Source organism: Scardinius erythrophthalmus (genome assembly GCF_964197995.2).
Source record: "Scardinius erythrophthalmus genome assembly, chromosome: 7".
Lineage (NCBI taxonomy): Eukaryota > Metazoa > Chordata > Actinopteri > Cypriniformes > Leuciscidae > Scardinius > Scardinius erythrophthalmus.
The window spans coordinates 1,714,190-1,739,135 of NC_138227.1; the positions used below are offsets into that span (position 1 = coordinate 1,714,190).

Here is a 24,946-nt window from a genome sequence, read left to right on the forward strand (position 1 = left end):
AACACCGTTCTAGGTAGGGCTGTTGAGTTACTGATGTTATGAGGTATATATATATATATCATAGGTTTGCATACATAATATGAGATTTTTTACACAGGAAAAAAGAACCTAGTACAAGGTTGAATATCTTAATATATTTTCTTAAATAATTCATTATAATACATTTAAAAAATGCATTTTTTAATTTATAGGCCTAGGCCTGAGGGATGAAATGAGAGTTAAATTCAACAAGAAAAAGAGGAAAACATAAAGCAGTAAGCCACTTTTGCTTGTGGATAAAAATGTTTGGATATAAAATAAAGAAATTAACAACATATTCAAGAGATGACAATTTTGGGTTTTCGTAATAAAAATAAATAATATCGTTAAGGATAAAACGGTGGGTCACATTAGTAGGGTTAAATATAAGAACTTTATATTATCAACCCTAAATGTATTTACAAAATAAATGGGCAGCAGTTTCTTCAAAAAGACCACAAAATGAGCAAGTTTAATCAATATCAAGATATTTACAGATAGATGAATTAAACGTGTCGTTCAAATCTTTTAAGTTGTTGCGCGTGTGATAACGCGTCGTAGGTCACATGATAACGTCAACATGGCAGATGTCCGGTACGCATTCATACTCTGCGAGATCTGGCTATAAAGTACCTACTCTTTTAGCGCTCGTTAAGTAAGTACTCATTGAAATTAAGTACCTACTCATTGAGTATGCGGTTTCGGACGCAGCCATAGTGTATGCATACGGTGACGCAAAAGTGTGTGAAATTCAATGTAGTATGCACTCCAGGCGGCTAGGTGGCAATGTGAAGCACTGATCGGTGCCTTTACTGTCTAGCAGACTTTTGCGTTTTTACCGACGGAAACGCGACGGTGGAGCGTTTTTAAGATTCCCACTCTGGAGGGTGGTTTCACTTTTGTGCGTTTTTAAGCCCCAAAAACGCCGTCGCCGTCTAAACGAAAGGCACATCTGATAAAATATTTTTACGTTTTCACCCGCGAGCTTTCTCGTGTAAACAGGGCCTAAAAGTGGACTGGAACGCAGTGAAAGTAAGTTCTCCTGCCGCTATTTTAAGCAGGAAAAATAGGAATACGACACGGAAAAACAGAGCATCAAAGAGTTTAATAGAAACGTTTATCAAAGTTTATGCAGGAATGTCCGTGTGGTTTTATGATGTTAAAGCTGGAGGATTTGAGATCCTGTATCTTGTAAAAGTTTGATCACGGTGAGTGTTCATGTGTGTGACTTTATCATATTAATATGAATCTCTGGAGGACATTTTAAGTGATTGTTTTGATATGAAAGGTTTAATGAAAGGTTTCTTTCGCTTCAGTGTTTCTTTTGTGTTTGGTGATGTTTGTGATTCAAATTATGAAGATAGATGATGAAGGTTGTTTAATTCATTTAATAATTGAATTTAGTGTGTGAATGTTTCTTCATTCAGAGTCAGTGGAGGAGATCAAACTCATCAGGTTCTCCTGTATCTTCATCATGGCTGATTCACAAGGATCCAGAGATGGAGATTCTCCTCCAGGATGCAGGTGCTTTCAACAAACACTGTTAAATATTGTATTACATCACAGAAAAAGAGTTACCCACCCCACATACACAGATCAAAGAAAGTTTATGGAATTTAAAAAAAAAAAAAAAATTGCCTGTGTTTTTGTTTTGAAACTAACATGAACTATTAAATAAAAAGATAATAAAGTTTCTTCAAAGTGCTTTTTGATGAAAGATGAATGTGTTTTTATATTAATATGGTTCATCTCATAAAGAATGCACACAATAATCTTAAGGATTAAACTGAATCTGTTCTCTGTTTCAGTTCAGTCCAGCAGAAGAGCTCAAACCCAGAGTCCAGCTGTGTGTCTGTGAAGAGTAACTGCTCTATCTGCCAATAATGTTTAAGAGTGGAAACAAACGGCCTAATCTCAGGTATATATATTTTTTTATAAAATATGTGCTTATAGTATGACACTTTTGAATTAGATGCATAATTTATTTGCTAGCAACGACATCAAGTAAATGTGAGATGAGATTTTTCCCACCTTTATATAATGGAGTAGGTGTAAAATTTAGTGGATTTTTCTAACCGCTGGTTCAGATTTGTTGAAAGCTTCACAGTGTCTGGTCAGAACAGTGATGCTTCACAGCAAGATCACCGTTACTAGAGTACAGTAAGGTGGTTTATCTTTAAAGGCCATCTAAACATTGGTCTCTTTAGTCGGTTGAGCCTTCGTCCTCCATTGTGGCGTTGAGAAGAGTCATGTGATCGTGGTTGATGTTGAATCATTCTATAATTATATAGTTGTTTTGAATTCATAATTCCTCATATTACTGGTTTTCTCAGTTGCTTTGTTACATTTTTTGAATCATGCTTAAACATTTGCAAACCAGTGAGTTCATTTTAAAATAATTATAATCAAAGGTTGAAACAACTGAGTTACAGACGCTAAAGAAAAAGTGTAACAACACTCCCTGGTGTTTCCTAAGACAGAAGATTCCTGTAAAAGTGCACAACATTTATAAATCTGTATGCTTTTTATTTTACTTAGTTTTGAAACCAGTTCAGTCCAGCAGAAGAGCTCAAACCCAGAGTCCAGCTGTGTGTCTATGAAGAGTAACTGCTCTATGGACCTGCCAGAAGAGTTTAAGAGTGGAGACACACGGCCTGATCTCAGGTATATAATTTCTATAAAAGTTATGCTTATAGTATGACACGTTTGAATTAGAAGCATAATTTATCAAAGTCAGTCAGTCTAATACTAGCAATGACATCAATGACAAGTAATTTGGTGAGTTCAATTTAAGGACTACACGCCTGTGCACATATATATTCAAACACACATACCTATAGACTAAACACGTAATACGCATGTGCTCGCCATCAGCGCTTTCACCGATTCACCTTTTTGAAGTTCACACGGAGACGGCGTTTTTCTAAATATTTCAACGCTTGCATATTGGAACTATTTCAGGGTTTGTGTTCTCGAGCGTCAAACACTGTTGTTGTGTGAATGAGCGGCCGGAGCGCATTAAGGGTTTTCTGTTAGAGCGGTGTCGTGTTAGCAGCCACTAAGTTAATAACTAATGATCTTTGCGACGGAAGTGAATCAATCAAAACATACTTTAGCTGGACAATAACTTTATTCTAGATCTGCTTTAAAGCCAAAACAATCTCTGTTACTGTAATCTCCTATTATCACTGTAAAGCTGCTTTGAAACAATCTATATAGTTAAAAGCGCTATATAAATGAAGGTGACTTGACTTGACATCAAGCAAATATAAGCTGAGAATTTTTTCCACCTTTATATTAGGGGTGGGAGATATGGCAGAAATATCATATCACGATTTTTTTCCGGAAAATCACGATTTTATCATGTTTCTTTTTTTAAATGTTGTTTTTACTATTTTGTAAGTGACAGCATTACAGCCAAACTAATGTTCCTATTTTAAAAACAGAGTCTTACAATGTAACAAAATATAAAATAAAAAGAATGGTAAACATTTAGGCCAAAGTGGCGAAGATAAAAACTTTGTCATTATTTTTTTGTTATTAAAAAATAAGAACAAAGGTACACATTATATACACAACATAATATACAAATGAAATATACAGTGCTTTATTTTTTCAGCTACAGTAGATTTATTAAACAGTAGCAAGAAAGAAATTAAATTAACAAATATAAACATAAAACATTACATAGTAGTGATGGGAAGTTCGGATCATTTTACTAACTCTCTCGTTCATCAAAATGAACAAATCTTCGAGTCATTTCGTTCTTTTAAGTGGCTTTAAATGTTATACTTTTAACATCCAAATTCCCAGAGAACATCCACCAACGCAATCTTGATCATATTTTGACTGAAGAAATCATTATAATGCAGCCAAAGATAATTTACAGGGAACATAAATATTTAATTTCCCTTCGGAGTCTTTGGTTCATTTGTCATGTGATGCACGAAATGAACGCATCGTTCGCGAACGACACATCACTACCACATAGACTTCACTGTATAAAAATAAAACACTACATAGACTACACTGTATAAAAATAAAACACAACATAGACTTCACTGTATAAATTAGACACTGATTCTTATTAAAGCTACTAATTAAGTTCTCAGTCAAGAGCAGTGAAAGATTTTCTCTTTGTGTTTTGTTGTTTTATTAACATTAAAGGGGTAGTTCCCCCAAAAATGAAAATTGTTATCGTTTACTCTAAAGTTGTTTTAAACCTGAATTTGTCTTTCTTCTGTTGTAAATAAGTTATTTTGAAGAATGTGGGTATCCAAACAGTCGTTGATCCCCAGAGACTTCCATAGTTCATTGTTTCCTACTGTGGAAGTCAATGGGGAACATCAACTGTCTGGATACCCACATTCTTCAAAATATCTTCTTTTGTGTTCAGAAGAAAGAAATGAATACAGGTTTGGAACAACATTAGTAAACCTTGTGTGTATTTGACAGTTTTAGTGCAATAAGACTTGAAAGATAACTTAGTCCAGTACCACTAAGGGTGCTTTCACACCTACCTCATTTAGTTTGGTTGAATTGCACTAGAGTTCATATCACACACTATTATTAATCAAAAATGATTTACACCTTCACAAAATCCAAACATTCAGTGTAAGAGTAAAAAAATGACATAACATTATTTATAGTAAGTTCACAGCTTATTTAGAGTTTTGACCTCGACAACCCAACTGCATTTACCGCAAACAGTCTAAACTAAAAGATTGTTTTGGTAATTGTTCTACACATTGTCATATAGATAACCTGAAAATACAGTAGTTTATTAAGGTTAAATCTTGCTAACCACTCTTAATAAAAAAAATGGGGTAAGCACACTTACATTCTCATTTTAAGAGGTGTTAAATATGGTTTGATTTGTTTACATTAGTTAATGTATTAGGCTAACTGACATGAACCACGAGCAATACATTTGTTACTGTATTTATTAATCTTTGTTAATCTTAGTTGAACAAACAATGAACAGCTGTATTTTTATTTATTATGTTACTTCACACAGTGCATTAGGCTAACTAATGTTAACAAATACAACTTTTGATTTAAATAATGTAGGCTACTAGTAAATGGTGAAATTAACATTAATAAAGATTAATAAATGCTGTAGAAGTGCAGTTTATTAATAGTTAATGTTAACTAATGTAGTTAACTAGAGTTTAATAAATGGAACCTTGTTGTAAAGTGTTACCGATTTGTTATACACCGATTCAGTGTTGGACAGATCAGTTGTTTTAACCATTCATTAAATGGAATCGGTTCAAAGGAGTCATTAGTTCGCGAATCGGACGTGTCATTAGCGGACCGCGGCACACGTTGTGTGATTATCCCGGCGGTTAGGACATCACTCAAGATTTGTCATTGTCAACACAGAAAACATTTCATCATTGGATAGGTTTTGTTTTGTTTATTGAAAGTGTTTTTTATGTCAGCTGAATGGGCGGAACGCTTTTCAGAGAAGATAAGGCAACGTAAAAAAGTTTTTTTTGTTTTTTTTTGGTTTTTTTTTTGCACAATTCACACCCAGCGGTAATTCAGGAAAAAAATATCTGAATGCTCCACGTGAAACTTCGCTCTTCGTCTTCCGATCTTTTACCATTGTGTCAATTCTCAATTGATTTTGATTAATATGCGCGAGGGAGCGAGAGAGAGCAGGACAGTTTGAAGACACGCGACCGGGCCTCTCTCTCTCTCTGCTCGTTCTTTCAGTAATATGCGCCCTATCGCAAGCGCAGCAGTCATCTACATCACTCGCCGATCAAATAAGGCTTTGGTAAGACAAAAAATCGCTTGTGAGAGAGACGTGTGATGGACAGAGAGATGGAGGGAGAGCGGGGAAAGGAAATGCAGCTGAATGAATACGCTGCGTGTTTTAAATAGCGTAAAACCTTTTTTTTAATATATATATAACAAAATGCAATATGTGGCGGCCGGTGTTTATTCTGTGGCGCACCGCCACGAATTAGTCTATGTGTGGGAAACACTGGTTCTATAGTTGTTTTCAATTTGTTTGTTTTGAATTCATAATTCCTAATATTACTTTGTTACATTTTTTAATCATGCTTAACATTTGTAAACCAGTAAGTTAATTTCTCAAAAAGTAGAAATTTTTATTTTTCTGAAAGTTTGAGAGACAGTGCAAAACACTGAGTTACAGATGTTAAAGCAAAAGTGTAACAACACTCGGTGGTCTTTCCTAAGACAAGATTCCTGTAAAAGTGCACAAAATTTATAAGTCTGTATGCTTTTTATTTTACTTAGTTTGAAAACCAGTTCAGTCCAGCAGAAGAGATCAAAACCAGAGTCCAGCTGTGTGTCTATGAAGAGTAACCAGTCTATGAATCTGCCACCAGCATTTAAGAGTGGAGACAAACGGCCTGATCTCAGGTATATCAAAAGTTATACTTATAGTATTTGATTTTTATTAAATTCTTATTAATTAATATACAGATGGTGGACAACCAGAATGCCTATTACCGCCGCGGCGGCACCGCGGCAAAGCTAAACCAGCCTTATTACAAAGTCGTTCCAGAAATGACCGCCAGGTGGCGCAAAGGGACATTGTGCAAAACAGCAGCAAATGCCGTATTTTGAAATGTAAGTGGGTTAAATATAAAACCCTAAGCCTAATAGGCATATTTTTCATATATATAAATAGGCCTATTAGGCTACAACAGAATAGAACCAAAGATAGAATCAATTTTAGAACTGAAAAAATAGAATCAAAAGTTAAAAATAGAGACGATATTAGGAGCAATGACGCTGAATATTTTTACTATTCTATTGAGGAATTAGATAAATGAAGAGCTCTCGTGAGCGATACAATTGCACAGTAATTTATAGTGATTTCAAAAGCAGTCCTTAAAAAAAAAAAAACATGGAGTAGTGTGGCATAATTTTTGAGAGATTACGCGGAATGCGTTTTAGTTAAGATCCTGGTTTCAATGCCCTTAATGTATATAGGCTAGGCTACTGCTTTAAAAAAAATGTCACAACGCGTTTTGAGATTGTTTTGAATTAAACATTGAAGTTTAAAATGTAGTGTTTTGATGTGCAAGATGTGTATTTGTAAATCCGGTGATGCGTGCATTGATTTTTATCAATAAATAGTGTTTTCTGACAGTGTCGACTGCAAAGATGAAGTTGACGATCGCCATATTTGTAGTGAACGCACCTAGAGAGAAATGCACATAAAGACATAATCAGAGAGTAGCCTTTTTCTTTTCGTTTTGAATTATTTCGTTTGAAGACATTTCAAGCTTTGTGTATTTGATGTATTTATCATGTCTGTGTGAGGCATACGCTGAGTTTCGTTAAGTTAGGAGGATGAGATGCGCTCCAGCTGACGTGCAACGCAAGTGTGACCGCGCGGGCGCCTCCATGATTAGTGTCTGTTATATTTGCTTCTCTTACCTATTAAAAATAAGTTAATTTTAATAATAAATAAATTGATTAAAATTAAGATACAATTTATAGAAAACGAAATTCACTTTAAAGGAAGGTTTTCTACTAAACAAAACTTAATGAAGTGGTCAAAATCATGTCTGACCCACTCCATATCCATCTCTCGATATAATGCATCCTATCTTCGTGCTGTTCACTTTTCATATTCAACATAGATGGAAAAAAATAACATTATAATATTTTAACAAATATGATACTAAATGAGATTATTTAATGTCTACAACAGTATAGTAGGCCTATAGACTCTATTTGTACAAATTGCTGCACATTAATTTAATTAAATGAAACCTTGTAACGAATTCACACTGTAGGGTAGACTGTGTACAGTTGAGACACCTTAAATAACTTGCGTTCGCAGCAAGCACAAGTTGTGATTTTTGCTGTGCACTTGCATATTAGTGTCAGCTGGGAAGGAAATATAGAGACCAGACCTCTTGGAACTTTAATTGAATACATAGCGTTGGTAAAGCATACTGAAATTACATCCCTACAAATTTATTAGGCCCTACTGAAAATAAATGTATCGAATTTAAGCAAAGTAGCCTAAATGTTAAGACTGTAAGCCCTTTGCTTTTTACGTAGGCTAGCCTATAAATGACTCTTATATCCGACTTTGTGTTAATTTAATTTGTAGAGGATTTTTTTAACTCAAACATTAACACTGAAATAAATGAAACTAAATTATTGTCATTTTTTTGGCACACCTCGACGAGTGGCGGTATGCATTGTTCTAAAGCCAGGTTTTATTCTGGCATGTTGAATTAGTGTTCGACAAACGCGTTCATTTGAATGAAGAGCGCTTCTCGCTCGTGTGAGCGAACACACACTGGAACGATAGGCCATGTCGCAACGAGTGAATCGTGGCCGAGTGGTTGAACTTACGTTCCGATCATTTAGATGACACAGGTTCGAATCCCGAACTAACTTGGACTACTGATATTTTTATATAAGCCTATGAATGCATTTTATAGTCTATTGTTGATGCAGAGAGATGTGTCTAGTTCTAAAACATAGTTTTTTGCTTATAGCCTATACAAAATAAAATCACCATGCATTTCCATTTTACACTAAGGAACAGATATTATACAATGACTTTACTTCTGTAGCCTATAATAATTCCAATCGTAATTTCAAAAGCAGTTCTGTTAAAAAAATTATATATATATATATATATATATATATATATATATATATATATATATATATATATATATATATATATATATATATATATATATATATATATATGACGTTTAAACGACAAACATTAAATCAGAACCAGTATTCTGTTGCGTTCATGGTTCCAGTGAAGTAATGCATCCACGGCTTTTCAAAATGTCACAAAGCGTTTTGAGATTGTTTTGAATGAAATCAAAAGTTTATAATTAAGTGTTTTGGCACACCACGATGAGTGGCAAACTCTTTGTTTTGTTTTGCAAACTAGCCTGTGGGGGGTTTGGAGGAGGCAATAGTTGCTTTATCGTGGGGGTGCAGGACAGAGGTGTTAATGTTCCGTCTTTCATATGGAGAGTGTCGGAGCCAGCCTTATGAGCAGGCAAAGGCAAAATTCTTAAGGATTAATCTCAAAATCTCCAAAAGTCCATAGCCTATGTACAGTAGGCCCTAAATCTTATTAAATTATATATTGTAGTTTTATTGATTGTATTTAAAGGTTTTCCACACACAATTTCAATTTAGCAGATACAGAGCTCTTTAATTCGCGATCAACCTCGTTTTATTGTAAGGTGAATTCAGCAAGGCATGCTGTATCTTTGAAGGAACAAAAGCTATTTGTTACAGTTTTTTTCTTTCGTGATTTGTGTGGATGACACACAGCGACATATACAGTATTATCAGCTGTATGGTGTTTTTTTACGCTGAAATGCGCGCAGTGAGGGAGACTTACTAAAAAAATATCCAGCGCAAGAGAGGCAAAGAAAAACGCCTGTTCTTAATTTGTTGCTTTGAACTTTTTTCGTTTTGTACCGTTTTAATTTTTTAATTAAGCTGCAATTTCTTTGACAATAGAAATTTAAAATGTTGCAAGAATAAGATTCTGTGTTTCTTATTTTGCATCACTAAGGGAATAAACTCTATCGATGCCACCCTGTTTAAATAAATAAACTGTCCCGGTTTTAAAACTTAATTAATTTTCTTTTTCTTTTACATTTTCATTGTTTATTTTTTAATTGAAAGCAACACTGTATTGAAAGTATTTTTCTGATTTGTTCGATCTGTTTTGAAAAATGTCTTCCGTTGCTATGGCCGGGTATCACTGTCAGTCATCTCAATCTCGTGAATGATTCACACACACACACACACACACACACACACACACACACACACACACACACACACACACACACACACACACACAAATAATTTAACTGGAATGTAGCAAATTTATGTTGTAATGTACAATTGATAATTAAACAAGATGATTGACTTTAATAAACAGATGCATATAGCATCAAGAACGGAAAAACATAAACACTGTCGGCTACACTGAGATTCGATCTCAGATCGTTTGAAGCTCCGAGAGTCTAGTGTTAATGCATTGACAGCTATCGTGTCGAAAAAAAGTGTTTTTACAAGACCTTGTGCTGTTTATTTATTTATTATTATAATTATAATTATTATTATTATTATTATGCAGATGTTAATTCAGCCATTCTGTTGGATACAAATTGTCCCTATAATGTAAAATGGGAATGAATGGTAATTTTATTTTATAAATATAAAATATTTAATATAGGCTATAGGAGAAAAAAACAATATGGTGTAGCAATATTTTAGAACTCAAATCTCTCTGCGTTAATAATAAAAAAGGAGCCCATGTTTGTTCGGGATTTGAACCCGTGTCATCTGAATAATTGAAACGTAAGTTATAGCCTACCACTCGGCCACGGATTTGTTTTGTTTTATTTTGTTTGAAATGTATTTTTACATATTTTGCTTTCGTTAATGTTAACCAATTCTGTTGTAGCATAATAGGCCTATATTTTTTCCCTAAAAGTTTGTTTTATTCTCTGATTTGTTTGTTTATATTTTTACATATTCAATTTTTTTTTCTTGCGCCAAGATCTTGCGCCATGTTTTTTTTTTTTTTTTTAAATAAACCGATAGGAAACTTACCTTTTAAAATGCCGCAGTTGCTGCTGTTTTGCCCTGTCACTTGGCCACCCGGTATAGCCTAGTCATTTCGCGAACGACTTTGAAATTTGACTGGTTTATTTTTGCTGCGGCAGTAATAGGCATTGTGGTTGATTATTTATTAAAGAATTCAATTGATAATCATAACAACATGTAAGCCTATTTAATTCTGAATATAACAAAGAATGCTTAAACCGACTAACATCGGTTAGTAACTGCAAGTCCTGAAAATGTTCAAATTTTACGGTAAATTATTTTTATTTATTTCACTGTTATGTTTCAGTTAATAAATCTACAAACAAATTAAAATAACACGAAGTAAATGACAAGTAGCCTATTGACATAGCCTTTCTAAATTATAGAAAAACTGGGCACACAATGTTAACGTGTGTCTACTTTGTTTAAATTTAATGTATTTGAATTCGTTTAACCACAATATTTATCTTGAATTTATCTGCGACCTCAGCTCAGATTACTGCCGCGGCAGATTACGTCATAAAGAGAATAAACTGACACTTTTCAAAGTCTGTGATTACAGCGCCACTCAGCGGTAAAAGGCAGCAAATACACATCCCAATTTTGCCGCCGCGAGAACGGCGGCGGTAAAAGTCTCATTCTGGTTGTCCACCATCTGTACAGCAGTTTAATGGTCTGAATATGAACCGAGTAATTCTAAGTTCAAATCCTATAAGTTTCAGTCTATTAATGATTATCATTGTGCTCTTGTGTAAAGCTCTATGTATTGTATTGTTAATTCATTCTCACACTGTAAAAGCTGTTGGTCTGTTACTCAGTTAATGACACAATTACATCAATATCAGTGTGTCTGATTCTTTACCATCTTCATTCTGATTTAAGGTCAAATCTTCCATCCAGACCAGTTAAAAACAAAACTGTGTTCAAGCCTGTGATTCAACCGCAAGACTTTAATGAAAGCATGTATCCTGGTTTCAGGTAAAATGCAGGACTTTTGTTGTTGATGTTGTTCAATTTGTTCAACACATCACTCAAACACATTATTAATGATTTAAACATTTCAGAAACCCAATGATGTTCTGTGTCCCATAATACAGCAAACAAATAATATTGTAATTTATGGTTATTTATTTCTCTGACTTGTGTAATAATGTGATATTTCCAAAATAAAAGTTTGTGTTTACATAATATATGTGTACTGTGTATAATTATTTTGTATATATAAATACACACACATGCATGTATATATTTAAGAACTATTTGCATACGTATACTGTATATATTTATATTTAATTTATATTATATATAAATATAATTTTTTTATATATAAATTACACATTTTTCTTAAATATATACAAGCATGTGTGTGTATTTATATATACAAATTTAATTATACACAGTACACACACATATATTATGTAAACACAAACTTTTATTTTGGATGCGATTAATCGCGGTTAATCTTTTGACAGCCCTAATTTTAATCTTACAGCCATGACTCTAAACCTGCTGAAGTCCTCAACACATTGAGATCAAATCTGAGACAGAAGTTTGAGTGTTTGTCTGAGGGAATATCAAAGCAGGGAAACCCAACACTCCTGAACGAGATCTACACAGAGCTCTACATCACAGAGAGTGGAAGTGGAGAGATCAATAATGAGCATGAGGTGAGACAGATTGAGACACAGTCCAGGAGAGCAGAAACAGAGGACACACCGATCAAATGCAGTGACATCTTTAGACCTTTACCTGGACAAGACAAACCCATCAGAACTGTGCTGACAAAGGGAGTCGCTGGCATTGGAAAAACAGTCTCTGTGCAGAAGTTCATCCTGGACTGGGCTAAAGGGAAAGAGAATCAGGACGTCCAGCTCATATTTCCACTTGCTTTCAGAGAGCTCAACTTGATGAAGGACAAAACACTCAGTCTTGCAGATCTTCTTCATCTCTTTTTCCCTGAAACAAAAGAAATGGACATATCCAGTGATGAGTATAAAGTGTTGTTCATCTTTGATGGTCTGGATGAGTGTCGTCTGTCTCTGGATTTTCAGAGCGATGTGAGGTTGTGTGATGTGACTGAATCAGCCTCAGTGGACGAGCTGCTGATGAACCTCATTGTGGGGAATCTGCTTCCCTCTGCTCTCATCTGGATCACCTCCAGACCAGCAGCAGCGGCTCTCGTCCCCTCTGAGTGTGTCCATCGAGTGACAGAGGTACGAGGCTTCAGTGACACACAGAAGCAGGAATACTTCAGGAAGAGAATCAGTAAAAAGAAATTAGCTAAAAGAATCATCTCACACCTGAAGTCCTCAAGGAGCCTCTTTATTATGTGCCACATCCCAGTGTTCTGCTGGATCTCAGCCACTGTTCTAGAGATGATGTTGAGTGAAGCAGAGAGAGGAGAGATTCCCAAGACTCTCACTCAGATGTACACACACTTCCTGCTCATTCAGACCAACATCAAACATGAGAAGGACTATGAGAAGAAAGTGAAAGATGAAGACATGATTGTCAAACTGGGGAAACTGGCTTATCGGCAGCTTGTGAAAGGCAACCTGATCTTCTATGAGGAAGACCTGAGAGAGTGTGGCATTGATGTGGCAGAAGCATCAGTTTACTCAGGATTGTGCACTCAGATCTTCAGAGAGGAGTTGGGCTTGTGTCAGGGGAAAGTCTTCTGCTTTGTTCATCTGAGCATTCAGGAACATCTAGCAGCTCTATATGTGCATCTCTCCTTTATCAACAATAACATCAATGTGTTTGACCAGGTTACCAAACCAACTAATGGAGACACAGTTTCACTATCTGATCTCCATCAGAGAGCTGTGGATGAGGCTTTAGACAGTAAAAATGGGCATCTGGACCTTTTCCTTCGTTTCCTTCTGGGTCTGTCAGTGGAGTCTAATCAGAGTCTCTTACAAGAACTAAAGACACAGACAGCAAACAGCTCTCACAACAATAAGAAAACAGTTGACTATATTAAAGAAAAGATCAGTGAGAATCCCTCTCCAGATAAATACATCAATCTGTTTCACTGTCTGAATGAACTGGGTGATCTTTCTCTAGTGAAGGAAGTTAAACCTCATATGAGCCGTAAAGGATTACGTGATGTGAAACTCTCCTCGTCTCAGTGGTCAGCTTTAGTGTTTGTGTTGTTGTCCTCAGAGAAGACACTGCAGGAGTTTCACCTGAAGAGCTTAATTGGAGGCAGAAATGATCGGTAAGTAACACTGAGTGCAATCATTACAGTCTAAAACATTATGAACAAAGAGAAACTAAAAGATCAGAGGTGTTTAAATCACGGGGCACAGATTGATTTCTGGGATATTGTACATAATTTGCGTGTGTTTCTCAAACCGTGGCTGTGTCCTAGTAAGGCTGCATATCTCGACTGCCACGTCATCAAGCGCCTCTGAAGGCCGTCTCAGTTTGAAGGTTCTTTGAAGACAGACTTCATTTTGTGTCTTTAAATCATCTCATTTTGAAGGATGCATCAAGTGTATCCTTCGTGTTCTTCAATCTCCCACAATCCTTTGCACACTTTCCAATTCATGTAAAAGAACTGATGGAAATCGAGTCGGCACTGAGTTTATCTGAGTTTATTTTGAAATGTAAGACACAAATAATATATATACGGAGATGAAGGCATACATGTTATCTTTTGTTTCTGTGTACACACTAAACTGAACACTAAACTGACAATAATGTAAGACACTGGGAGACACAGACGGCTGTCATTCATTGTATTGCATTAATAAAAAAGCCAGTTAATATACAGATATTAACTGATTTGAGTTTCCCTATATTCACGCGGCTGTATGATTATATGGTTGCACCTGTGCTGTTTTATGCTGCTGGGGTGTGGGGATTTATGGAGAGTCCTGAGTGTAACTCTATTCAGCATAGAGCTTTACGTTGTTTTCTCGGTATTCATAGGTTCGCCCCTAAGGTAGCTGTAGAGGGAGACATGGGTTGGGAGCCTTGTGTGTTGAGGCAAAGGATCGAAGTGATTAGATTGTGGAATCGTTTGGTGAGCCTACCTGACTATAGACTTACCAGGAAAGTCTTTAATTGGGATAAAGTCAATGGGCACCCCTGGACTAAAGATGTTCATGAGATCTCATCTAAAGTAAACTCTCAAATTTTGTTTCAGAATAATTTACAATTTACAATACCTTCTATAAAAGAAGCATTATTTGATATTTATAAAAAGCAGTGGGAGTTAGAAGTGTTAAATAAACCTAAACTGAGAATTTATAGGCAGTTCAAGGTCTGCTTTTCCACAGAGCCCTATGTGAATTGTAATATGAAAAGGAGACAGAGATCCCTGTGTGCACAGCTCAGAGCAGGAGTGTTGCCTTTGGAGGTGGAAGTGGGTCGGTATAAAGGGGTTTCTGAGGAAGACCGGCTTTGTGCTGTCTGTGATTTGAGTTTGGTTGAGGATGAATTTCATTTTATGTTTTACTGTCCTTTGTATAATGATTTGAGAAATGTTTTGTTTGAAAAGATTCAATGTAAGAATCCTGATTTATTTTGGTTATCTGAAGGGGATATGTTGGGCTGGTTGTTTAGTAATGACTGGTTTAGTGTGGCAACATTTGTGGAGAAAGCTTGGACTTTAAGGCAAAGAACGCTCTATCCTAAGATGTAATGATATTATGTAATGATATTATTTATAATGGTAAAAGGTCCGCTATTAATTATTAATTTGAAATGTCAGTGTCTTATAAGCCCATGTGGGCTGGGCACAAATTTTGTGCATGACACTTAAATAAAATAAAATGAATGAATGAATGAATACAGATATTTAATAGAAAGTATTTTTCCAAAATGAAGTTTTAATAGTAATAGCAAGTGGACGCCCTCGAGGAGAAATGTGAGTCTGTAAAGGGATGTAAAAATTATGGTGCACTCGCAGAAGCACTTCGTGCAATTTATTTACAAAGTCCGCTGGAAGACTGACTCTGCTCACACACACACACAACACAGGGACGAAACGACGAGACAGTGCAATGTAAGTGTAGGAAATGGATATGGAAGGGAGAGTGGAGAAATGGGTGAATGTCCATGTGCTATCAGCATCTCGTGTGCACCCGCTCCTATGATAGCGGCAGTGTGAGGGAGGAACGAGACGTGTGTGTGTGTCTGTCTGTCTGTGTGTGTCTGTCTTTGTGTTTGTGTGTTGCTTCGCCAGCGGTGGCAGCTAATGTGACTTTATCACAATTATCTTACTTCTCATTTCAAAAACAACTTGTTTAACACAAAATACTTATTGATTCATGAAAATATACGCATTTGACAGGACAAAAGAAATCTGATATGTCAAAATAGTGTTGTAGTGTAAATGTAGAGTAATAGACCTGCCACAGCGACATTGACAAGATAAAGAAAAAACAAATCTGTGATGGCTGAATACGAGGCTTCTAGTTATAGATAATAAAACAACTTTCACATGTCCTTTATGAAGCAGCGTTTAATTAAAATAATATTTGAGGGTATTTAGGAAAGTATAATGTATGATTTACTTATGTTATGAATTATTATTGTTGGCATTAACTAACTTATTTATTTTTTGTTTTCAATTAGTGACACACAAAACACTGGAGATGAAGTTCTTCAGAAGCTGATGCCTGTGGTTACAGCAACTAGATCAGCTTGGTAAGTAACACTGAGAACAAGCATCACTGTTAAAACATTATAACATTTCTTACTTAAACATTATAAATTAATGGTTTAACAAAAAAGTGTCACACTTCAGCTTTTACACCCTCCACCTATCTGACCTGATTTGTGATCTACTTAACCGTTTTTTATAAAATTTGTGTGAGAAATGTATCTTCAAATATATACATTTTAATGTATGTATATAAACATTTATATTTAGACTTTTTATATTAATTTTAATTTAATTTAAATGTTAATACATTTATATTTAGGGAAAAAACAGATGTATTCAATGTATTCTAGGGCTGCACGATTTGGGGAAAATGTCATTGCGATTATTGAGGTCGATATTGCGATAAACAAATGGTTTCATGAGTCAGCTTGCTTGGTTCTCATGGAAAATGCACACACCGATTTAGGGCTGGGTATCGTTCAAAATCTTTCGATCCGGTGCCATTTTCGATACCTCAGTTTCGATACCGGTTCCTAACGATACTTTTTTCGATACCAATTTTATGAAATCCATTTTAACAAGATTACATAGCACATTACCGCAGAAAATTTTGGTTTTATTTTTTCAGTTTGACTCATGCTCCTTAGCCAGTGCACAAAGGAACAAAAAAAGCACAAAGGAACAAAAAATGTTTTATAAAGAACTCATGCTCACCAAAGCTGAATTTTTTTTATATAAAAAATACAGTAAAACTTGTAATATTGTGAAATAGTATTACAATTTAAAATCTTATTTGAATATATTTCAAAATGTCATTTATTCCTGTGATGTCAAAGCTGAATTTTCAAAATCATTACTTCAGTGTCACATGATCCTTCAGAAATATGAAAACAGTTTGCTGCTTAATATTTTGGAAATTATACATTTTTTCACGATTCTTTGATGAATAAAAATGTCAAAAGAACAGCATTTATTTAAAAACTAAATATTTAGTAACATTACACATGTTTTAATGTAACTTTTGATAACTTTAATGCATCCTTACTGAAAAAAAAATTCTGACTAACCAACACATTTTTGAACGGCAGTGTACACTCAGTAGGTTATTATTGCAATATAAACACTGTCAGAGTGATCAACAAGGTACCTCTTCATTTACCAGTCGAAGGCGAAGCAACTTTCTGCTCTTATATTTACTCCGTGGCCGTGCACTGTCAAGGTCTTCATCATATTTGTCGTGGTACCGGTCTTTGCAGCAATTATTTTACCGCAAATACTGCATCGCGCGCTGTTGGCATCGAGCCTGGAGAAATGTAGCCACACTTTTGATCGACTTTTCCACATCTTTAAGGTATTTACTGTATGTGTGTGTGCTCGCGTCTCATGAATATGTGCGCGGAGAGTTTGTGTGTGTGTGCTCGCGTCTCATTGAGTATGTGCGTGAGTATTGTGTGTGTGCTCGCGTCTCGTATGCGCGTGGAGAGTTTGTGCGTGCGCGCGCACGTCTCATATGAGTATACGCGGAGAGTTCCGCGCTTCTCGTGTGTGTAGTTACGTGCTTCTCGTGTGTGTAGTTACACAAACTCTACACATGTATGTGCGTGAGCGACTTTATGTGTGTCGTTGTGCATTTCATATGTATTTGTTTGAGTTAACCCCTAAGGTATCGAAATCTGGTACCGAACAACATGTCATTTTTCGATACTCGATAGTATCGAGGCAATTCGATCGGTACCTAAAAAGTATCGAAATTCGGTACCCAGCCCTACACAGATTAGTGATAATTCTGAAATGTGTTTTTCTCAACTCAAACTAGCAACAACAACTAAATGCACAAAATTAAATAATGACATCTTTGCATCACTGCAAACTTGTTCTTGTCTCAATATTACAATAGTATAAAATAAATAGAACAATAAATAAGAACATTTGTATGCTCATGAAAATAAAATATTTTGAACATTCTGTCCAGACAAACAGGGACATTTAAAGGGGAACTTGGCAACTATTTCAACTTAATAAAACCGTTTAGAAATCATTTTGATGGTAAAATAACCTGTTCTGGTGAGAATGGTGTCTTTCCCCGCTCCCCCCAGCGTTCCCAGGTGCTAAACCAACCTTGCAACATGGGGACTAACATCCGGTAAGTTGGAAATAGGAAGTCTTGTGAGAAGCGAGAAAGAGCGAGATACACAGACTGCTTTACAGCAATTCGACATAAAATAAATTCGACACACGCCCCCCTCAATACCGGTTAGCCACACCGGCTAGCTATAAGAACAAGCGACGATGGATCATTGTCTGCGCGATGATAAGCTAAACTTGGCAATCTCAGTTCCATTGGGGTTAGGTTAGGCTATAACAAAGATAAGAATAAGCGGTAATGTTTGCTAGCTTCATCCTCCCACCCCTTGTTATGGCTTATGGTTGATAACACAATACAAAATGTACATGCCAATGTTCTATGATAGTGTGTATGATGTCTTACCCACCTCGGTAGACATAGCTCCACACGATAAAGTTAGCTTGACATAAATTTCACGATTTCAATTCAAAACATTTCGGTAAGTTGTACTGTATCTTTCAACACATCTATTGTTCATTCGTGTATATTTACTATTAACTAGTAAAGAGAGATGTTCGGTTCATGACCACGATCTGTCACATCACATTTACAAGCGCCAAAATGCTATTGATTGAATTTAGTAATAAAATTAACAGAATCTGAGAGCTGATGATTTGTTTCCTATCATAGGTATCCTGCTCTGTCTAGTCGGTGTCAGTGTCCTCTTTGCTCCGCGACTCTTCTCTGCGTGAGAACGTGTGTGTGTGTGGCGTGAGAGCATGTGAAAAAGTGTTGATTGCGCGAGTCTCACGCTGAATGAGTGAGAGTTGGCAGCCCTGCTCTCTCTGCTCAGTGTCGGTTATCTTATAGACAAAATATCGCCATATAACAGAGGTAGAATTGATTCTGGCCACCAGTTCAGTGTCCGTGTGCTCGGCATCATCTTCACCGGTTCTCCGCGCTGCACACCGGAGAGAGTCACGACGTGATTATACGCGCCACACGCGCCACTGCCTAAACTGAAACTGACTGGTCTTCTTTTTATTAGCGGTGTAGAAAATATGCAAACAGCTCTCAGAGAGAATGAGTTGTCATATCCACACATGCATTTATTTATTTCATAAAATCGCAGCATTTTGCATCATATAATGGCATAGGCTTGACATCGCGATTGCGATATGATTAATCGTGCAGTACTAATGTATTCCATTTTATCAGTTTTATATAATCTTTCTCCGTTACATAGAGACATAATCTCTTAGAATAACAGTTAAACTTACTGATATATTGAATTAATTGTTTGAAAAAGAGATATTGCACAAATTATAAACACAATTAAGAAAAACAAAGATTTCTGTTTTGAAATCTTTGTGTCAATCAGTGTGTCATTGTTCTCTACAGGTTGAGTAAGTGTGGTGTCACAGATGAACGTTGTGCTGCTCTGGCTTCAGCTCTGAGATCAAACCCCTCACACCTGAGAAAACTGAATCTGTCTGGGAATAAACTAGGAGACTCAGGAGTGAAGCTGATCTCTGCTGTACTGGAGAATCCTCACTGTAAACTGGAGAAACTGAGGTAAGATCATCTCTACCATAAAGACTCGGAGTGAATAAGGATTAATATGTAGATAGTGTATACAATATATCTTTGGTGTAAGCCCCATCCGGTGGTTCAGCAACAGATTCCTGCTTGAACCGTCAGATCCTGCCGGCGGTAGAAAGCAGCGGTGAGGAGTCTCCCTGAAGAGGAACATTTACATCTTACTATATTATTATGCCCCTAAATAAAGTAAAACTAACAGTTAAATAAACCAGACGAACTACAAACCAGACAACATATGCAGGATACAGTAAAGAGGGTTTTTAAATCACAAATGTTTGGTGTAAATCAACTTGTAATGCTTGTGCAAACAGACCCTTGTAAAAGCGTGAGCATTTCCTCAAAATGTGTGTGTGCAGCTGAAAAGAGGGAAGTGGTGTGTGTTTCACTTGAACCAGGACTGTCACCATATCAGATTTATCACTACATGATTATCATGGCCAAAATAACACACAATACCAATATATCACCATATCTATGGGAATCTTGAAAATATTAATGCTATCAGTCAAATTCATCTTTATTTTGTTTATTTTGTGTTATTTTTGAAAAAGAAGAATCACTCCAACACATACAAAAGGAACAATTACACTTAAGGCTGATTTATACTTCTGCGTCGGACCTAAGCCGGAGCCTCTACGCTGTAGGCAACGCGTTGGTTTTCATTTATACTTCTGCGTCGTTGTCCGCGTTGACGCGCGCAGAGGGAGCGTGTGAAACCTGAGGGAGCGGTCCTAGCAGGCCAATCACAGCGCTTGCGTCCGCGTAGAGTTGACGCGTTGTTACATTTTTGAAGAGGTGCACGTCAGGGTACGCGCGCTACACACAGCCTACGACGTAGCTACGGCGTAAGTTCGACGCAGAAGTATAAATTGGGCTTTAATGCGACCAGTTTGAAATAATGGTAACACTTTATCACAAGTATACAGTAACACAGCGCTTATAAATCATTTGCAAACTCTTAGTTTATAGTTAATGAATAGTATATAACAGTATATAAGCTGTAGTTAATATATTAAGAGACTATATACAAATAGTGAGTTCTTTGTTCACTGTCACTGTAATTAACAAAGTGTTATTGTTTAATTAGCTCTTATGTAAAGAGTTAGATAATGCTTTGTTAACAACTTATTAACTTATTAACCATAAATAGTTCTCACTTTAGATTAGGTCACGGAAAATCAGAAAATGTCATTAAGTACATAAAACGTATACACACACACACACACACACACACACACATTTGAATGCTTTTATTTGGATCTTAAAGACATTACAAAGAAAACAAGATCCAAATACTCTGGGAAGAGTCTTTGACAAGGTGACAGATCTACAATTCATGGCTCACATACTTGTACAGGTCCTTCCATTTATAATACTCAACACATTAAGGATAAACAGAACATCTCCGTCTCCATATTTGCACGCTCCCTATGGTGATTATGTTGTCGTTAAGAGCAACTACTTCTCCGTCAGGTCCCAGCCAGGACAGCTGTATTCCTGTACGGCAGCAGAAATCATTTAAATCTAGCCAGTCGGAGCGCACTCCAAATCCGGCTGCTCTGATGTCTAACTTTCTGTTCTGCTTTAGTTTAAATCCAAGAAACTGGGACTCGTTTGTGGAAGCAGCAGGTATTCTGAGACGCTGTAGATGTAAAAACAGCGATTCGCACACACACGTGTACACACACGTGTGTAGAGACACACTCTCACAGAGACACACTCTCACACACACACACAAACACACTCTCTCACACACACACACACACACTCACACACACTCACTCACCTTCTCACTCTCTCACACACACACACACACACACACACACACACACACACACACACACACACACACACACACACACACACACAGAGATAGTTACACTCACACACACACACACACACACACTTGGGCTGGGACGATACACCAGACTAGACTAACACTAGACTATGGGGGAAAGTTAAATCATACACTTATACAGACTGTACGTTGTTTAAGATGAATCATATTTACACAAACAATTCATCACATCTTTCTGAGTTTTATTTCAGAAGCGTCATATAGCACTACATTCTCTTGAATAAATAATTCAATAACAAATAAAACAAGTCACTTGTCGCCACCTAGTGGCGAAACATTGTAATCGATAAATGCGTTATTTTAAGGGCCAAGTTTTTATCAAAAGCTGATTTATTCAACACAGATTTGAATGTTGCAATATGATTCGTCAAAGGTTTAATAGACAGACGAATTGGAAGAAGGTCGCTGTACAAACTGTATATTCAGTCCCCTAATCCTAACTGATGTATTTTAACAATGTGAACTAATGAGTACTTGTATATATTTCATATTGACAGCATTATGTTATTTATTTTTTAAGTGTCATGTTTATCTTTGGATATAGGCTTAATGTTTGTCATTGTTCTCTACAGGTTGAGTGGTTGTGGTGTCACAGATGAAGGTTGTGCTGCTCTGGCTTCAGCTCTGAGATCAAACCCCTCACACCTGAGAGAACTGGATCTGTCATTTAATGCATGTAATTATCCAGGAGTGAAGCTGCTGAAGGATCTGAAGGATGATCCACATTATAAACTGGAGACACTATGGTAAGAATAGTTCTTAACAATTTTCAAATGGCTGTTTTACTCACTAGAAATAAAAGGAAATTGTACCAGGTTCAGTAACACCGTGTGTGTGTGTGTGTGTGTGTGTGTGTGTGAATATTTTGTTTAAGATTCTTAAATTGAGCTTCATTTTTGCATGTCTCTGAACTTTAAACTGTTTAATATGAGTTTAATTCTGTTCCTGGTGTTGTGACTGATTGGGAAAATAATATTAATATTACATTTTATGGAAGTAAATTAATGCCAAATGTTTTTGAAACAAAAAAGCCTGTTGAATTGCACTACTTGAAAAAAATAGACATTGCATTAACCATGCTTGCATTATCATGCATTGTATTTTTTAGGGCTTGCATTTTTATGGGATGAAATTCAGCATGGTTGAATATTTAAGCTGTGAATATTTCAATTCAAAACATTTCAAACACATTTTCATAATTACTAATTAAATAATCCATATTCACCTTTCATATTTCACTTCCAAAATATTCAAACTGTTTAAAAATACATGTTTACAACTACTAATGCAATGCCAAGTAGTGCAATTCAACAGGCTTTTTTGTTTCAAAAACATTTTAAATGAATTTGGATGAATTAATATAGATTATCTAGTTAGTTTTCTTATGAAAAGATGTGACAGATGTAATATCTCATACTGCATATGTGACTGTTTGTGTGTTTTATTTCAGGACTGACTATGACTTTTAGATGACAGTCTGATCTTATGATGATCATCTGATGGTGAATAAGGATCCACTACAGAGACTCACAGTCAACAGAATCAACAGAGACTGAAGATACAGTGAATTCACTGTTATAAATTAAGACTTCATTTAGATTTCAACGATCCTCTGACAGACCTGATGAGGCGGCAGTAAAACCCCTTTTATTTCACAGCAAATTACAATCTACAATTACAGATGGCAGACAGTGTGTGTGGGTGTGCGGTTTGCTGATGTCAATGTTGTGGATCGAGTGGCCCATGGTGGCGGTGGGGTTATGGTATGGGCAGGCGTATGTTATGGACAACGAACACAGGTGCATTTTATTGATGGCATTTTGAATGCACAGAGAGACCGTGACGAGATCCTGAGGCCCATTGTTGTGCCATTCATCCACGACCATCACCTCATGTTGCAGCATAATAATGCACGACCCCATGTTGCAACGATCTGTACACAATTCCTGGAAGCTGAAAACATCCCAGTTCTTGCATGTCACCCATTGAGCTTGTTTGGGTTGCTCTGGATCGGCGTATACGACAGCGTGTTCCAGGTCCTGCCAATATCCAGCAACTTCACACAGCCATTGAAGAGGAGTGGATCAGCATTCCACAGGCCACAATCAACAACCTGATCATCTCTATGCGAAGGAGATGTGTTGCACTACGTGAGGCAAATGGTGGTCACACCAGATACTGACTGGTTTTCGGACCCCCCCCCCGGACCCCCCCAACACAGAAGAATAGAATGAGGCATTTATATAGCGCTTTCATATGTACTACTGTACACCCAAAGCGCTTTACAATCATATCAGGGGTCTCTCCTCAACCACCACCAGTAAAACTGCACATTTTAGAGTGGCCTTTTATTGTGGCCAGCCTAAGGCACACCTGTGCAATAATCATGCTGTCTAATCAGCATCTTGATATGCCACACCTGTGAGGTGGATGGATTATCTCGGCAAAGGAGAAGTGCTCACTAACACAGATTTAGACATATTTGTGAACAATATTTGAGAGAAATAGGCCTTTTGTGTACATAGAAAAATACTTAGATCTTTGAGTTCAGCTCATGAAAAATGGGGGCAAAAACAAGTGTTCAGTGTATTTTGACTTATTTTCTTGAAATTTAATGACTATTCTCAAAATGTAATGAGTTCATTCTCAATATTTTATTTGGACTTTTTTTCTTGAAAAACGACTTTATTCTCAATTTAATGAGTTCATTCTCTATTTTATTTAGACTTTTTTTCTCGAAACACAACTTTATTCTCAATTTAATGAGTTTATTCGTAACATTTTAATTAGATTTTTTTCTCGAAACACGACTTTATTCTCAATTTAATGAGTTCATTCTCAACTTTTTTTTCTTTTACTTTTTTCTTGAAATTTAATGTTTTTCTCGACACACAACTTTGAACTCATACAATTTTCAGAATAGTCGTGTTTCGAGAAAACACGTTCAATTTAGAGAAAAGTCCAAATAAAATGTTGAGAATAACATTACATTTTATGAATAAAGTTGTTTTTCGAGAAAAAACTCGTTAAGTTTAAGAAAAAAAATCTAATTAAAATGTTGAGAATAAACTCGTTAAATTTTGAGAATAAAGTCTTGTTTCGAGGAAAAAAAACGTTACATTTCAAGGAAAAAAGTCAAAATAAAATGTTGAGAATGAACTCATAACATTTTCAGAATATT

At 36.1% G+C, this 24,946-nt stretch overlaps 1 protein-coding gene across 7 annotated transcripts; it reads left to right on the forward strand.

Annotated features, from left to right (window-relative positions):
* The first annotated feature begins 615 nt into the window (after positions 1 to 615).
* Positions 616 to 24,946, forward strand: LOC308694115 (protein NLRC3-like). 7 transcript variants are annotated; one of them, XM_081371445.1, is made up of 12 exons: positions 859 to 1,050; positions 1,145 to 1,226; positions 1,446 to 1,542; positions 1,827 to 1,936; positions 2,557 to 2,682; positions 6,292 to 6,417; positions 11,506 to 11,601; positions 12,116 to 13,843; positions 16,210 to 16,281; positions 19,707 to 19,880; positions 22,338 to 22,511; positions 23,216 to 24,946. In XM_081371445.1, the coding sequence occupies exons 4-12, from the start codon at positions 1,902 to 1,904 to the stop codon at positions 23,232 to 23,234; spliced, it is 2,550 nt and encodes an 849-aa protein (XP_081227571.1). In that variant the 5' UTR covers positions 859 to 1,050; positions 1,145 to 1,226; positions 1,446 to 1,542; positions 1,827 to 1,901; the 3' UTR covers positions 23,235 to 24,946. The 7 variants fall into 7 exon arrangements, with proteins under 7 accessions (XP_081227574.1, XP_081227572.1, XP_081227571.1 ...); XM_081371448.1 differs by lacking the exons at positions 859 to 1,050; positions 1,145 to 1,226 and adding an exon at positions 616 to 673; XM_081371446.1 differs by lacking the exon at positions 1,145 to 1,226 and having other exon boundaries at positions 840 to 1,050.

Excerpts from the sequence above, each read along its gene's own strand:
- LOC308694115 (XM_081371448.1), top strand. The coding sequence starts at position 1,902 with ATGTTTAAGAGTGGAAACAAACGGCCTAATCTCAG. Across the intron at positions 2,683-6,291 it reads GACACACGGCCTGATCTCAG|TTTGAAAACCAGTTCAGTCC; the intron begins GTATATAATTTC and ends TATTTTACTTAG. Across the intron at positions 16,282-19,706 it reads ACAGCAACTAGATCAGCTTG|GTTGAGTAAGTGTGGTGTCA; the intron begins GTAAGTAACACT and ends TGTTCTCTACAG.